This window comes from Lichenostomus cassidix, chromosome 10 (assembly GCF_008360975.1).
Source record: "Lichenostomus cassidix isolate B80296 chromosome 10, HeHo_3.0, whole genome shotgun sequence".
Lineage (NCBI taxonomy): Eukaryota > Metazoa > Chordata > Aves > Passeriformes > Meliphagidae > Lichenostomus > Lichenostomus cassidix.
Window position 1 is genome coordinate 3427744 of NC_139491.1, and position 18072 is coordinate 3445815.

Below are 18072 nucleotides of genomic sequence, written 5' to 3' on the forward strand. Positions count from 1 at the left end.
TTATGCAATTTTATGTTTAATGAACTGTGTTGAAATGAGTTGTACTTCAGACTCCTTATTTAATAAAAAGGCATAAGAACATGCAGCATAACTACCACATTTCTACAGTCACATTAGGACCTCCAACATCTTCACAGAGTTTTAAGCTTCAGATGAATGGTTGTCAGGATTACTTAAAGCACTCTCAGCATCCTCAAAATTCCTGTCTAACCCCACAAACAAGAGGAAAACCCCTGGAGAAACGAGGCTTACAGTCGCTTGAGAAATCAAGGACTGCTGAGCAGAAGAGCAAGCCAGGATTCGAGAGGCAGCATCAAATCTCTGAACAATAGAAAATCCAGTTAGATCTGCTCCCATGCTCTGAGGAATTCGAGAAGCATCCAAGGACCCACCATTAGAGGCAGCTCCAAGTCCTTTATCTCCTATCTCAGAGCCCTCGAGGGGAACAGCTACCGGGGAAAGCCCATGGCCCAGAGCTCAGCAAACAGACGTGTCCCTGCAAGGATTCTGATTTTCAGGAGCACTGCTAAGCCAGCAGCTCAACAGGCTCGGGAGCACCACCGGGAATAATTACTTTGGCTCTTCCTGCTTCATCCTGATTTCTCCTACACCTCACCAGGGTTTTTAGTAGCTCTTCAAAGGAGGGAAAGAACAGGGAGGGGCTGGAGGGGGTAAAGCTGTGAGTTTGGTGCATGGAAATGTTTCACTATGATCTCACATGGAACAGAAGGGAACAAATGGCAGCATTGGCCCATTCTCAGAATCCAGTTTCAAAACGAAAAACATGGGGATCTAAAATTTGGAATTGAGAATAAAATCAGAATCAGAAATAAAATCAGGCAACAGCAGGTCACAGGCAGCCTTGCACAGACACAGCGTTACCCTCTACAATCAGGTCTGTTCAACAATTTATTAATGAAGTATTTAATGATTAGAACTCAGGTGGTGTCATTCAGAGATGTCTCTGTCCAGACAGGTGATGCTACCAGAACTCTCACTACAATTGGGTGGACAGGAAGAGTTGCCACATAAAAAGGGAATATTTGCAGGTCAGTTTGCCCAGATCACACAAAGAATTCCAACAAAACAAGGATGTCTGAGATGCTGATGTACAGCACTCTGCTCCCAGACACTCCTGGACCTATTAATGAACTCAGTAATTACATCAGCATACTGCTCATGTTTAAATACAGTCAAAACTCAATCATGCACAGACATTTTTCAAGTTAAAGCATCACCAAAACTGAAGCCAAAAAAAGTGTGATTGATCCAAAATCATTATAATCTTGCTAAAATGTGCAAAAAATAAGAAAAAAAATCAAAATCAATAGAGTTATGTTACAATTTTGAGTGACCTTTAAATATTGTAAAACTAGTATTAGAAAACACAAAACACTTGGTCATTACCTTGTGCTACAACACGATTTTAGGCTTCCACTTATTGACATGAAGCCTCAATGCCAGGTTGTATTTTGTCTGATCTTTTTTTTCTGATATGCAACAACCATAGTAGTTAAAACCAGTTTTATAAAGTTGCAGGTACTTGAAAATATAATGCACTGAACCGTATCACAATTTCTTTTTTTTTTTTTAACTAAACCCATGCTCATTAAAGGAGCTTAATTTCCAAATACTTTTTCCAGTGATTGCTCTAAATTAGAATAGCAAATTTTAAGATGGAATTTTCTAGTCCAATAAGCCTGGTACACAAAGCAATATTTGAATCCATAATTTAAATGTTACAATGAGGGACGCTGATGGCTTTCTCCAACTGGTTCCCATTAGTTTTCAGATTACTGAATTACAACACATACATACTCAGCACATGCATTTCTGAGGACCTGCTGTGCAGCACCAGAATGAGGAATACCAGGAATACCGCAGGCCATTGTTGAAAGAGATACTTTTGTTGGATTTTTTTGTTTCTTAACGTCATTTCTGCTGCAGTTACGGGAAATATTTCAGTTCCAGTGCACCCAACAGCAGCCCATCTGGAAGATGTGTTGGAACAAAAGCCTATATTGGAACAACATTTTTAAGCATAAAATATAGGTCTGGAATTTTTCTGACTATGTTTATACTATTTTTGCTACCAGCATCCAGTGACATTATGAACCTTCTGTGGCACACTGAAAAATGTTGTATGATAGTAACAAAGAAGCTTTTAACAGCCCCTCCACAGGGGGGGAAGTGGAAAAGAAAATAAGTTTAAGAAGGGGCAAGTAGACAAAGAGAGAACAGTGAGCAGCTCTATGCACAGATGACTCATTCTGACATTCTATACAGGTGAGGGTATACAGGAAAAACTTCAGTTAAAGAAAATTTCCAGGAATTTAGTGGAATTCTTTTATTCTCTGTCTTCACTTCCCTCCCCATAAATTTCAAGCACTCAGAAGTACTAGTAGTCCTCCTGAGATTTTAACCCAAACCAAATGTTTGAGCAAGGCAGACTGTTATAAAATCTCAAGCAACCAACATCCTTTAATTAAATAGGTACCACTGTGTTTGGAAGTGCATGGAAGTTAATCCATATGGAACACCAGCTGTACAATATAATGCCCTGTGCTTTGGTCACCTCTGGTCAGGTCTCAAAATCCAAGCCAAATCATCTCCCATCCACGTTGCCATTTTGTTCCTGACTCCTCCCTGCTGTAATTTCACAGGGGAAATTTTTCTTATAAAAAATTCAGTCTTTACAGGCTGCCTGGATAGGGCTGTCTTGGCACTTATACAAAACCAAAACATTTAAAACTTTTTCCTCCTAGAAATCTAAGGAATGACTTAGAGATACTATCAGGTATTTTTATTGTGCTTCTGGATTCATACAGCATAATTACCAAAGCCTTACTAATCCTAATGTGAAAAGCACAATACAGTAACAGGCAAGTATGGGTAAGTCTTGCATTGATTTAGGAAAAAAAGTAATAATTAGCTGTTGTTGAACCAAAGAGGTAATGCAAAGCTTAGTATGCTGACTCTTGGTTTTATACAGCAAACTGAAGTGAGAATTGAATTATTAAACAGAGCATATATTCTACAGACCTGTGCAAAGAAAACTTTGTTTTTAATAATTAGGCATCAACTATTTCAAGGAAAACAACATATTATTATAATAATTAACATATTTTTATTTAGGAGGCCATGCTCCTTTAAATAGTCACATACTTCCAGAGTGCAAAGCTCATGTAACCTAATCTGTGTTTTCCTCAAATCCCCACAAGTCCATTTACTTAAAAACACCACGCTCCTGGATGGGTGCCTGGCGTACCAAACCTGTCCCGTCGTGCATATTTTTATACATGTTACTAAATTAGGAAAGCAGAGTGGACTAAGGTTATGCCAACTTGGAAAAAAAGAACAGGGTCTGCATCAGTTTGTGCCTTTGCTTTTAAACTCGCAAGCATTACAAAAAAAATCTGAACTTTATTAAGTATCGCAGCGATCTGCCCTAACCGGAGACAGTAATAAAAGCAGAAGGGAAATCTGCAGGGATCAGGTAAGAAGCCAAATTTATTCCCCTTCATTTTGAAGCCTCTAAATCAAAACGTGGAACACAAGTTTAAAAAAATGAGTTGGGACCACATATTTTCATGCCAGGGTCTAGACTAAGAATGGAATCACTGGCACGCTGTACCCATCAGTGGAAATCTACTGTGAAACGAAGGGAGGGAAGAAGTCATGTTTATGTGCCTTTAATTAACATTTACTGAAATCCCTTATATTGAGCTCTATTCAGAACTCTAAGGTGGGTATTCAAGAAGTCTTCACCAGTCAAATACTGGTATGAATAGTAAATATAGATATTGTATTTTACAGCAACATTAAAAAAAGTGAGAGAAATGAATATGCAGTTTTCATATCTGGAAGTTTCTCCTGCCCCCAATTAGTAAAGCAAATTCCAAAGCAAAGCAGACTTTGCAATAATCACTCAACATTCCAAGGGTTACTGTATAAATAGACAAAGCAGCAATCAACAATTATCCTTGGTTTATAATTTTAATAATGATTGAATCTCTCTTGTCATTACACTGAAGTTACCTATGCAGAAGAAAATTCTCCAGTATTTATCTATAAAAGTTATATATTTCAAAATTCATTTTCCTGAACTCTTCCAGCCTTCAGGAAGGACAAGTTGCTTCAGTTACAAAAACGCACTGATCTTACCGCTATTAATTTCCCATTAACTTAGAAGGTTATTCATTATGGAGAGATAATTATTAATTTCCTAATAATGGGTGGGAAGACTCAATCCTCCCTAACATTAAATACGATCAGCCTCAAAAAGGTGTGGTCTTAACAAATGGAATGGGAACACCCAAGTTCTATTTCTGGCTAACACTGACTCCTGCTGTGGCCTGGAGCAAATCACTTCTGTTAAAAACACTTTTTTTCCACTCTGTAAAATGAGGATAACACTCCCTTATCAGCTTCACAGGATCTTTCTCAAATGCTTTGAAGATAAAGTTTTATAAGCCTACAAATGTATTTTAATGAGCCTTAAACTGTATTTCTAAAACAATTTGCCTTAAAAAGGAAAAGGATTTGAACAGAACGGAAAGGAAGGGTCTCTGTGCTGTTAACCTCCCCTAATACTGCTGCAGTTTGCACTTTAAATACACCAAAGGCACACAGATTCATTTGCCTTCAGAGGCTGCCTAAAGGAAGCGAAATGGCAACAAGTAGATGCAAAATGCAGAAGTCTTCAGAGACAACACAGAACTGTGGATTTGCAATGGAAGCCACACATTCCTCTCCTGGGGCAGGAAGGGCATTTGCTGAACCTGCCCTGGAGTCTGGCAGAGATCTGCACCCTCCAGCCAGAGCTGCTCTGTCACCTGCACTTCCCTTTAACTTTCAAACCAACAGCATCCCACTTTTGATAACAAATTTGCTATCATTTGGCCACATTTTCTTTTTTTTCCTTGGTCAATGCACTCAGCTCTTGGTTTCTAAAGATCCCAAACAATAAACACAGAATGGTCTAGCCCATGTAAAGACAACCGCTGATTTTTTTATCCCTTTCTTAAAGGGAATTTTGCCAAAAGATGGGCTGGGATCATAAACCATACCCTCTTCTTTAATTACTTAGCTTTTGCTCTTGACTTGGCAAAACATTAAGCTTTTCATTTCAGCAAATCTATAATTAACTCCAGCATGTGCTGAGTAAACATAACCTCACTTTTAATTAAATCTTAGAACAAGATGCTACAAAACTTGCTGTTTCTAAAGAGAAGTACCTCAAGTAATGGGAAAAAGAAGTCTAATCCTTGTCAAATAAGAAACTTAAATCCAAATTTGACTAAAACCCTCCCTCTTTTAAGTCATCTGTTCCCCAAATATGCATTCCAAGACCAAAATGTAAACCTGAAGAGGCACCACTGCACATCAAAAGATTTCAAGGCTGAAGTCAAACCAAATCTAAATGGTTACAGCAAGACAGAGAACCCTGGCTTTGGGACTCCTCAAGAGTAATTTTTAGAATGCATCTCACTGGATTTTTTTTTTTTCAAATGACACAGTAACTCTTAGACAGAGAGAAATAATATTCCTCAAGAATGAAAGGAGCTGAAATATCATATGCATTATAACCATCAGAAACAAAGGGGAACTTTCTAGTTAGTCATTTGGGAGTGAGAAGATTCAGAAGATTTCCTTCTGACAGTACATCCATGTAGAACTAACTCTGCAATTCTAAACCAAAATGAAGTTATCAATTCAGTGAATAAAAGGAGAAATCTCTGAAAAAATAAAGTTCAGCTACTGTGAAAACACAATGTCATGTCTAAGTCAAGCTCACACATGAACTAATGTAATAATATGAAATAACCATCTTCTATTTATGCTGATTTCTTCCAGTAACATCTTTGGTGTCACACATTTCCAAATGGCCCTCAAGAATTTAGATTATTTAAGTGCTACATTTAAATAGTAGAAAACTTGACAAAACCTTACTTCATGTTCAAGAATTGCATTTACCAGAGCCAAATAAATGAACCAAGAAACTGTTAGAGACAGCAGCTACAAGATTTACAATTTGCAGAACAAAAAAATGTTGTGCATTTAAATGAAAACAAGTCCTCAAGAGAACTTTATAACATTAAATCTCGTATTACTTTTCTGCAACTCTTTTAATCAGCTCTTCTCTGAAATTCAGAACCTCTAAGGGATTCTGATTACCACAGAATGTAGATAACTGATGACTCTGCATTAGGCAGAAGCTGGTCCACTTCTTAATCTTATCCAAAGTATACTCAAAATCTGACATTAAGAGAATTTCACAAAGCATTTTCTTCCAGCCATTTGATATTATATTTCAGTTTCAACACGCTTATTCTGGAAAAATTTTTCCCTTTAATTCTCATCAAGTTCAGCTGAGTCACCTCTCAGCAGTTCTCACAACAGCTGAGCGATGCTGATGGAAGCTCCATCAGCAGTGGCAAATCAAACACTGAGCCTTGAGGTCAAAGCTCAGGAGCTGATGCAGGGTGGCACCGATTTGGGAATGTTTGCTGAGCACAAAGGAAGGACTATCAAACCACCAGAGTGCCACAGCACAGAAGCTGCTTCCCCATCTCCAAGGGACACCATTGCCATGCTTCACCTAAAGCACATTTTCCTCCTCATCAGTCCTGTATTGCCTGATCTCTTCAGGAAGCTAAAGCTTATGTATTCACACTGGCTGCATGTATTTTTATCATTCTCCCCCATCTCCTCCCTTAAAACAATTTTTTAAAACTCATTGAACAATCATGACCAAACCTGGGAAAAGCTGTGTGGCTGTCACCAGAGGGGCTGTCATTATTAAATTCTCACAGGTTTTATTAAAACAGGTACTTAAGAGATTAAAACCTTGCCCATCCCAGGGAAGATAAACCACAGCACAGGCTCAACCTCTATCAGAGTCTGAAGAATCTCTACAATCAGACTAGAGGCTTAAATCTAAACCTTAAATGCACTCTACTTCAATTGGTTTAAAATTTCATTTCTGTAAGGCAAATATTAAATACTAAAAATGAACCTTAAGAGCACAATTGTGGAACAAGACAATTAAAAATGCATAATGAATCAACATATGCTATTAACTGCATTGTTTCTTCCAGCTCTTAATCACAATTACGGAAGACACAACAAAGAATCATTCTTAAAAATTAAAATGCAATAGAACAGTGGGGGTGTTCAGACACATAATAGCAAACATTTACCATCCAACTGTTCTGCAGCTGCAGTGAAGATATTTTTTAGCAATTGATTTAGGATATTACTAAGAGTATCCTCCTAGATATCCATGGAATTTTGAAAAAACTGAAGGTACTTTTAACACCAGGCACTGGGAATGTAGACACAAGAGGAATGACAGGGCAACAACTCTAAAGTAATTTCCATAAATGACTGTCACCTAAACCCAAAAGCTCTTTTTGAATGCAGATCTTTAAATCCTGCACAAGCTGCACTAGTAGAAGCTAAGTTATACCTTAAATGGTTCCTTATAATGAATTAAGAGCCATTAAGAGCTGTCTTTCCCTAGCAATGCATTACAGAGTGCTGTACAGAAAGTAGTGAGAACACAGAATGAGGCACTGCAGTGAAACCACATCCCATCCTAGCTCAGCTGAACTTTGCCAGCTTTCCCAACAGAATGCTAGCTGACACTATTATGAAGATTCATGCTACCAGTATAATTGAGGATGAAACAATTCATCAAAATTTATTATTTTGCTCTCCTTCTTCAATTGTTGAACATAAGTGTTATTTTGAAACTCAAAGATCTATTTCTTTTCATAGTCTTTGAAGTCTTCACAATTTTACAGAGAACATCTAAGAAAACATGTTTGGAAGCCCTCTTTGGGAATTGTTCTGTTTAGGAAACACTCAGTGCAGTAGATTAACTCTCCAATGGGCAAATTATGCAGTGTGAGTGAAAGGCTAATCCTGCTTGGGCTGGTAGCACTTGAGTGCCACCCGGTCACACTGCCAGTGACAGGATTAGTACCAGCAGCAGTGACAGCACAAGGGACATCACCACAAACACCCAGAGACCACACACCACTGCATTCTCCAACTCACAAGTAGGCAATGCCACTATTATTTCTAAGCATGCAAACTTTTCGTGCTCACAAACCTAAACACACTCAGGGACAATGCTCAGGACCAAATTTTGTATAAACTTCAGGAGAAATTTAATGCAGCAAGTCTCAGCTGATACCAGCTCCTAATCAAATGTGGTAGACTCCAAATCAACTCTTCAGTAATGTAAATTATCCTTTTGAAAGTCTTTTTTGGAACCTTTTTAAGTTAATGTGTGAAGTTTTGCAGAAAATGTGTCACTTTCTCTTTGAACAAGTCTTTCTTTCATGGTACAGCACCATAAGGTAAATTATCTTTGAGGAACATAAAGCACACTCAAGTCACTACTTTCTTTTGAATGTAGGACATCTGAAAATTGATGGAAATTTTATTGGCCTTGGGTCATAACGTTTAACAGGTTTATCTAATTTCATTCCAGAGCATTTACATAGTCATATACATTTTTTTTCTTTCTAATCATAACCATCCTTTGACTTTTTTTAAGCAGCCTAGAAAAGTGCAAGGAAAGGACAGCGAGATTTCTGCACCCAAAACTTCGAGGAACATTTGCAATACTTTTCTTGAGAATAAACCATGTGAACTTACAAACACATAAAGGTCATGTTGAAAAATTAGTTAAAATAGAGCCAAAAGTTAATCCTGTTAGATTAAGTTAGACCAGTTTTTTGAAATCATTGCATTAAATTTTTACCATCTCTGCAGATCAGAAAATGCAAATGCACAAGAGAAAAATTAAAACCTGAAATTAATAAGAGGATTTGAAAATCACCATCATCTTATCTGAACAGATATAAGGGTAATGGAAGAATAATAATGTTATATCTGCTTATCAAAGTATTTACAAGACAAAAAAAAATTGAAAATCTGCCTATGGCCAACTTTTTCTGACTTTGTGTCACATTTACTTTGAATAAATTTTGCTTCTTTATTATAAACTATCAAGACAAACATTTGTTATCTACTGTCACAATGAGATAGAACTGCCATAGGCAAAGCTACTAGACATGTGTCTTTTTAGAAAATATGAGATTGGGGCTGTTGGGTGAAAAGAAAGGAAGGACCGGAATCCTTTATATTGTGGAAAATTGGAAGAAACATCATTTTATCATAATGACAGTTGTCATTGGCATTTTGTGTCTTCTCCAAGAAGTTCAATATTTTCTTGATACGATGGCAAAGGCTGTTAAATAAATACATTTTTCCCACATCAGCAGCATTTTTCAGGACTCTGTAAGCACCCAGAGCACAGCTTTTTCTAACTACAGAGCACACTGGGAGCAAAACACACAGCAATCCCTGCAAGTTGTGCCACTCAGTAAAGCAAGAGCAGCTCACTTGGCTACCAAAGTTCCAAGGGCTGTGTCAGTGACCCTCAGATGCTGCACTCACCTGCAGGTAAATATTTCAGCTGGTTGTTTGCCAGGCGAAGGTGTCGCAAAGACCTCAGGCGGCCAATCTCAGGACACACAATCTCCAGGGCATTGTCACTCAGGTCCAGAAACTGCAGCTTAACCAGGGAGCCAATGGCTTGTGAGAGAACAGATTAAAACATGAAGGTGACCCAAGAGTAACATGGAAATCTTCACTGGACAGCGAGAGGAGAACAAGCCCCGGTACCCGACAGCTGTGTCTGAGCACATTTTGAGGTGTTAAAGCTAATCTCACAACTCAGTGACATCAGCTGTGGAAATGCTGCTCTAGCTAACAAATAGCTCTGATGGCACTGAGACAGGGGACAACAAACACTGTGAGGTACAGAATACTCCCATGTCTGGATTGTACTCAGACAATTCTGCTCTGAAACCACTTTCTCCATTCTCTTCCTTTAAGCCTATACAATTTACTTTCTGAAGGAGCATAAACCAAACAAATTCCTCAAGTTTGGTACATAATTCCACAATTAAGACAAAAAATAAACAAATAAACTAGTAGAAGTTCTTGCTCCTTTGGGTTTCAAATCTGTCATGATCTAAACCAGCAGAGTATTCAGTGTGGTAACTGCCTGAAAGCAGCAGACACTCTGGATTTTTGTGTCTGCAGATGAGTGCCATTTAGCCTTTTCACTTTCTGTAATTAGAACTGGAGCAAATAGCATTTAGGTACATTTGAGAATTCATTAAGAGAATTTAACATAGCATAAACAAGGATATTATCAACTAAAAGCTGCACTGGTATATTTTGTATGAAAATCTTTAATGTTTTATGGGAAAATAAAGGAAAAATAAGCCTCTTCAAAGAAGAAAAATTAATATTTTATGATTCCTGCCACTTATCGTGAGCTGGTAGATTACTTACCTTCAGGTACAACAACTATGTTATTTGAATGAAGGTACCTGGGGGAAGGAGAAAAAAGCAGAGGACACCACCTGTTACCCTCAAGGACTTCTGCTACATAATCAGTTTGCAAAATATCCAGTTTCAGACTGAAAGAGCACCCTCAAAGCCATTCCTCCCTATGACCACAAAAGCTGTGGAAACTGTATAAACCGGCAATGGACAGGTACTCGAGTTTTACTTGGATTATTAAATGATTAGCATAAAAATAAAAGAAAATGACATACCATTATGTAAAGCAAACCATTCACAGTTACAATAATAATGGGCTTTAGTTTTGAGAGTCATATGGAGGAAAACAAAAAGGGGGAAGAATAAGCAGAGAGAATAACCAGAATGAATCATATTTGATCACCAGGTTATTTGACACTAAATGCTGGCCAAGGAAAGAAAAAAAGCCCACACCCACACAAGTTATACAATTACAAACATTTTGCCCTGCACATAAACTCTCACACCTTTACTGAAGAAATAAGCACATGGCTTGTTCACTGCAAGTGGGTTTTTCAAACTTGAAGCACATTTTTCAAAAGAAAAACCCAATCTTACACATGGTTATTTATGCAGCTACAGAGGGTGGCCAGATCTCTCACTAAGAATATTCAGCACCCTCTGATGGAGCACTTCCAGTACTTCTGGTAACATAAACACTGATCTTAGATTTTACACATTTCAGATTTCTATCATCATTGCTGCAAAAGAACAATTGGATCTTGTAGAAAATAACAGTAACAAAATTTTCCAATATTGATATCCAACTGTAAGGGAGTACTGAGTACTCAATGTTCAATTGCTAAGGCACACATGGAATTATTTTCATGGCATGCTTTTTCCCACTGTATTCCAAGAGCATTTCCTAAAGTAGGAGCTTGTCTTTTCAGGGAGGCAGAACAAAAGAAAAGACATAGGAACACTTCAACTGCATGGGGCACCTGAACCTTTTCTTTTTCTTTAAAAATTATAGATATTTAAAATTTGCTAAAAATTTAAACATAAGAATACAACATGTTTGTAGAAACATAGGATGAGAATTCTCCTACCCATTTCAGCTGCAGCTCCTGAAAATACTTGTGAACTATTTAACTTAAGCTAAAAAACTGTATTATAAGCCACACCCCATAGCCCACTATCAGGGGAATGATACACAAAGAAAAACACACAACAGTAAAATTACCGAGGATGTGCCTTTTAGGAAAATAAAAATAAGTTAAGTTTGTCTCTCAAAATTGAAAGCTACTGTATCAAATTATTCTTTAAATAAATCTATTTTGTGGTCTCTTATCTGACAACAAAACACCTTTTAATGTCTCATCAAAAAATGACTTGTTCTGAGCTATAGAAACCACAGGACATTGCAGCTCTCTCTAGACCACCAGAATATGTGGGCTAATGGTGGGACAACTGAGCTTGCTGAACACCAAATAATTAGGTTTGAGTCCTATAAATCAGTGTTTGTAAGAAATTATTTTAAGCTGTCATTTAAACAGGTTTTCCTAAAGGCACCATCAAATAACAAGGAGATTTCTTGATGCCCGGCAGCAAATCATGATATCAAATACAAAAATATTTATTTTACTGCTTCAGAGCACAAACCCTCTCCAGAGAGGGGCATGATGAGACAGGACTCTCTCCTCAGTGAGTCAGAGACTGCAGTGACCTACAAACCAGTTCAGTTACTGTGGCACAGGCAGCAGAAAGGTGGGGTTAAAGGGCCACTCGAGGATGACAAGATCAGACAGCTGAGGGCATTGACTCCTCAGATAAACACCTCCCGCGTGCAGCTGGCCATTCAATAAACACACTCAATGCTCCTCCAGTTACTCATCTGAAACTGAGACAAAGGGGTTAAAAGGGGAAAAGAGGATGTGCCTTTTAACCCCCCACTGCCAATCCTACCACAACTTTGTAAGAAGAAAAGGGGAAGGAAGAAAGCATTGTCTCAGGGGCTTAAGTCTTAAATTAATTGTCAAAATAATTCAGTTCATGGGACATCCATTTTTTGGACAAGACTGGATAAACTGCTCTGCCTACAGCAATCATCATTCCATAGTTACTACCCCTACAAGCTCATCCCTGCTCCTGTTTGACAATCTGTGACTTGCTTCCAAAAAGTTGTTATTACAATCAGCAAGACTGAGATCATAAAACCCCTGGGAGCTGGGGAGGGAATGAGGAGTCAGGGATGGGCTGGAGGCTCTAACCTGTTACTCTGGCTCTGTCACAACCCTCTGACCACTGCACTGGCAGGTTCCAGGGCTTTATCAGTGTGACAAGTCCACACAGAATTTTGAGGGTGTTTTTTCCCTTAGCATTACAGACATTTGTATAAAGGTTCTTCTCATACAACAAATCAAAAAATTAAAAAAAAAAAATTAAAATGGGACTGAATACACCTCCCCTAGAAAAAAGGTCCAACAACAAACAAATTAAAAAACCCAACAAAAAATTACCCTTTCTTGCCCTCAAAGAAAGCCCTTCACTCTTAAGAGATAGATTATGTGCAAGCAATACATTCTAGATTATTTTAAGATGAGATGGATAAGCATAATAAAAATATATTAGAACTCCCACACAAACTCACAATTCCACGAGGTTTGGAAGCTTCTGTGCAAGGTTTTCTGGCTGAAAGAGAGTTAGAGATTTTTTAGGTTTCAAAACAAAAACCAGACATACACATATTGTGTACCCAAGTAATTTTAATCACCATACTACAACATACCAGCAGGAAAAATAGCAACAAGGAGTGTCTATAAAATACCGTGTCCATACCCCCAAATATCCATCAGAGCACTCTGGGATGTATCCAGGGTGAGCAATTCACTGTTGAACAGAACTACAGCCTAGAAGTGACATTATCATGTCCTCAGCAAAATGGGAGTCAGATTTCTGAGACTGAAAAAGATGGATTACCTAATCTTACTCTTGAAAATATATTCAAATAAATGAGTTAGTTGAAGGCAAGAGATTGCTAAGAAGCTGCAGCCTTTACAGACTTAAAGCAGAACAAGAACTACACAAGATGTCTCACCAGAATGTATTTTATAATGCTGCTAAACTGGGAAATGACCTACAATCTTTGTGTAGCTTAATCAATTACCACCAAGCCAGAACTGCTGAATCCATCAAACTAGATTTTCATATTTACATATTAACATGCATATCATTTCCTAACTGCCAACTGATCCCTAGCTATAATTCTCTTCCTTGGTGGCATTTTTAACTATGATCACATATCACAAAATTGGCTTCACAAGTTTCACATGTCGTGTTGGAAACTGTACTCAAAATTATTCAAAGTTAAGATAGTTTTATTGCTTAAGAAACCTGCTTTAACATAGATCTGTTTTATTGAAAGAAAGGGTTTACAATACTGATACGTGCTGAAACAACTGCATTTCAAAAGCAGCTTGACCACATAGTTAAATTCCTATTAAACCTAGAGATTTTCATGTGGATAAACATGATGTGAGAGACCTTAAATAGGTATGTTACCTAAAATATATAACTTCGTAACTTGATTATGGAAGAACATGCTAACCTGAAAAAGTAATGCCGTGCTATTCTCACGTAGCAAACATGGCCCATGCTAGATCTGAGTACAAAGCCCAGCTTGCTGAACTCGGGAGCAGCAAATGATGGCTCAGGTCAAGAAATGTCGGGTGAGGTCAAGAACTGCTGCCGAGTGGTGACGTCAAACCCCAAAATCGCTGTCGCTGATCCGGCGCTGCCACCTCGCGGCAGCTCCGCCACGGCGCAGCCACCGCCCCGCACCGCATTTCACCCGCAAACATCGACGCTGCCACTCGGAAACGTGCTCAGGCACAAAAGAACTCAAGCCTTCATTCCAATTAATGACAATAAGTACAATTAATTACAATAAGGATGTTAAACTGAACCACGTAACTCACCTGCTGTTCTGTTAGGACAGGACAGCAGCACATATTCTGAGGTAGTAAATCAAGAACAATTATTCTTGATCCTGATTCTGACAGGACCAACAAGGCAAACACCTATTTCCTTTTAATAGATGGGGAAACTGGGTATTGGAAGGCTCACGGTATCAAAGATTAACTGGGAAGTGGGAAGATTTGATGCTGGGATGCAGGTGTGCTGTATGGCTCCTTGATCCATTCATTATGTCACAGCACTCCATCACTTCCATCTTGCCAATGAAGACAAAAAAGAAATTATTCTTAGGCAAGGTAAATTCTGTCAGCATAACTATCCCTGACATTTCATAGGAGTCATCTGTCAAGGACAGAAGTCATTTCAGAAGACCAAAGATCAAAAGCTAATTTAGTCATTTATTTTCAGAATTTTGAAGGAATGAACCAGTGGGACAAAAGTACCACCTAATTTTAAAGAAGTATGGTGCAGGTTTAGTTTTGATGGTTGCTAATAATGCTTATGCAGTTTCAAGTGGTTATTGATGAGGTATTGCTCATCACCTTGCATCAGAGGAGTAAAAAGAAGACACATCTTCCTTCAGTAATTTAATTGTTTTCAACTATTCTCAGATGAGATATCCACTCCCCTCCAACACCCAGTGTACCTCACCTACTACAACTTTATTAAAATTAAGAGCACTACTTGTTCTACCTATCAGCAGTGGACATAAAAAAATCCTCATTATGAAATTCTGCTTTGTAAAAATACCTATGAATTGTGTTTTCACAAATTCCTCTTATTTTTCCCTCTCTGTCTTCTCTTTTTGCAAGAGGAATTAACCTCAATCTCTCAACCTTGGGCATGTTCTCTACAAGTCCCTCATTGCTGCTCTCTAGGTTCTCTCCAATTCACCCAGGTTGTTCATGAGCACGAAACTCTCTGCTCCAGCTTGTGCTTTAACAGTATCCAATAATTACTTCCTTCTGCTTTTAATGGAGATTGTGAAAGTTTCCATGTTCCAAAAAGACATCTGCCTTTTTTTGTAACATGCTGCTGACTTGGTCTATTTTGGTCCACTACAACTTCCAACATCTCTTCTGTGGAACAGATGCTCAGTGAATGACACCCAAATTTGTTTGCCTTGTTCCAACAATAGTGCTGAGCACTTGAATGAGATCCCAACAAGGCACATTATGAGCAAGTTATCCTGATTGCTGTGAATCTAATCATGTTCTGCTTCACACTGCTTGAAAGTAATTTTGCCTAAATATGATCTACATTTTAACTTTTGTTTCAGTTTCTTTAGCCAGGTCTTAACACTTAGATGCAAAACTCCTTATTGTTTCATCTTTTGAGTAGTGCAAAGTTTGTGAGGCTTACTATGTAGATCATCACTGAATTTCACAAAGTGTCAAGACAGAGCTGTTCACAGTCTTTGGCTATTTTATAGCTGCTTTAATTTGTAACCATGAATCCTATCCTCCCATTACGTTATTATACATTATTAAATTATTGCCCAAAACCAGAGTGCTAAAATAATTCTCTACAGTAACTGTCAACTTCAGTGACTCATTCAAGATGAAGAAAAGACATAAAATCTTCAGAATTTCAGCTCTTGGCCCTTAAAATAGAGTAGTGGACTTTTTCTAGGAAACACTGAAAACTCTACTATTTTGGTGAATTTTAAGTAGTCACCCCCTACAGCTCCTCTACCCATGCTACTGTTTTACTTGTCATACCATGGAAGAGCTCACAAAAAAACCCCAACTAACAAAACCAAACCAACCAACCAACTAAGCAAACAAAAATGAAGACTTGGGAGTTAAAACTATTCAGAGAGGCAAGCTTTGACTCTATTCTGTAGTCTTACCAGCTCAGAACATCTCTCACAGTTATTTAACTGCCCCACACTGAATTCTGAGGTCACAACATCCACTCAGGGTGAGAATTTCTTCAGTTCAGGGAAAAACAATAAAACAAGAAGAAATCCCAAAAGAAAATCCCACGACCTTGAGATTAACTGTATTCTCCTATCAACAGCAGCCCATAGATACAAGTTTTTACTTAACAGCAGTTTTGGAATTAGACCCTGGGACTGACATTGCCTTTGAAGTTGGGCACACACCAAGGGAAAAGTCCTTCAGCCTAATGAAGAAATGTAGAACTGACTGCATAGTATCTCCTGACAGGAGAAAGGCCTGACCACTTATGTGAGTTAAATGTATAGGTTAAAAAAAAATCCAACAGAACAACAACCCTGACAAAAAAAAAAAACCCAGCAAGTAATCAGAGCTTCAAAAGGGTAACCATAAAAAGTCATGAACTTCCATTTATTATTCTCTGCATTACCTAATGCAAGTTCAAGCACTCACATCTTACAGTTGATGACACCATTCAGGATCAGATCATCTATAATATTATTTTGTAAAAATTATCTTGTTTTTTCTGTTTCAAAAATCAGAATTCCCACACACACAGACAGTAAACACTGCAACAAAGAGGTTGTCATACCAATGTGGTCAGGGAATTTCTTTTCATGTAAAGTCTCTCCAGGTACTGCAGCCCCTCATCCTTCAGTAACTCCAGAGGGAAGTGGTGGAGATTTCGGTAATTCAAGAACAAGTTCTTGTGCCTTTCCAGCTTTGCCTCAGAGATTGTTTTGCACAGTTCTGATGCCATGACTAAGCACCACATCTACTGCATCACATCTTCTGAGAGCAGACCCATTTCTAGGAGACAAAAAGAGGAAAAAAACCCCAGTATTATCAAAGTGTAGCCAAGCCTTCTTTTGCAGGAAGAATTATAGATTACAGATTATCTGATAATTTATCTAAACACTCTTGTTCCTGTTAATACACAAAGTCCCCAGAACATCCACACCATAAGCTATGTGAGAAGCAAGTCTTTGAGTATTTTATGGACCAAGTTTTAGTGCATTATAGGACCTGAAGTAACAAAATCTTTAGGTATATTTAATGCTTTTAGTTTCATCCATGTTCGATAGACCTTTCCAATTATTTTGTGAAAACTGCCACCACAAGAAGGAAAAAAAAAGCAACCTTTATTAACCATTACTCATGTCCCACATCTATCCTGTGACATGTGCTAAAAAAAGAACCCACAGATAAGAAAAACACACAATTAATAGAGGACTTTAGTCTCAGATGACTAAAACCCACCATTATCTTTTAAGCCAGAAATACAAAAGGCAATGAAAATTTGATATGCTTTCCCATCTAAAACCAGTGGAATAATTTTCCAGTTGGAATAGATAATTGGGATGGATAGCCAGTAAAGCCATTTTAAAATAATACACTAATTTATGAGATCTGAAACTTACAGTGAGAAAATTTATAAAGGGTTAGATAAGACAGCAGATTTTCAGCTTGCTCTACTAAAAATAAAACCAGAGAGAACAAAGTGTCAAGGTTTAACTGACAATTTCAACACCAGAAAACAAAAGCAGGAAGACAAATTAAAAATTAACTCTCATCTGAAACCTGACTTCATTCAACTTTTTACATATAACTGAAATTCAAGTCATTATTATGCTGTCTAGATTTAGACAATAACAATGCTGCATCTTTTCAACTATCTCAGAAGAACATAATAAACCCAGACTATTCATTAAGTTGAAGTTATCATTGTGTTACAGACTCATGTATATAAATTAATTGCCATTAATGAAATGTAAGGACTCAGAACTGCTTCACAACAATAACAATAATTTTAGTTTTTCCATCACTGAAGGAGAGGATTCTAATC

General features: G+C 37.8%; 1 protein-coding gene across 1 annotated transcript in view; it reads right to left on the minus strand.

The window, feature by feature from the left end:
- Positions 1 to 18072, minus strand: part of LRRC28 (leucine rich repeat containing 28) — a 51244-nt gene that overhangs the window by 31860 nt on the left and 1312 nt on the right. Inside the window, exons 2-5 of the mRNA XM_085070370.1 lie at positions 16819 to 17036; positions 13001 to 13041; positions 10381 to 10418; positions 9475 to 9612 (exon numbers count right to left, since the gene is read on the minus strand). Of these exons, the coding sequence (XP_084926496.1) occupies positions 9475 to 9612; positions 10381 to 10418; positions 13001 to 13041; positions 16819 to 17001 (400 nt within the window). The 5' untranslated portion in view covers positions 17002 to 17036. The remainder of the gene's footprint in view (positions 1 to 9474; positions 9613 to 10380; positions 10419 to 13000; positions 13042 to 16818; positions 17037 to 18072) is intronic.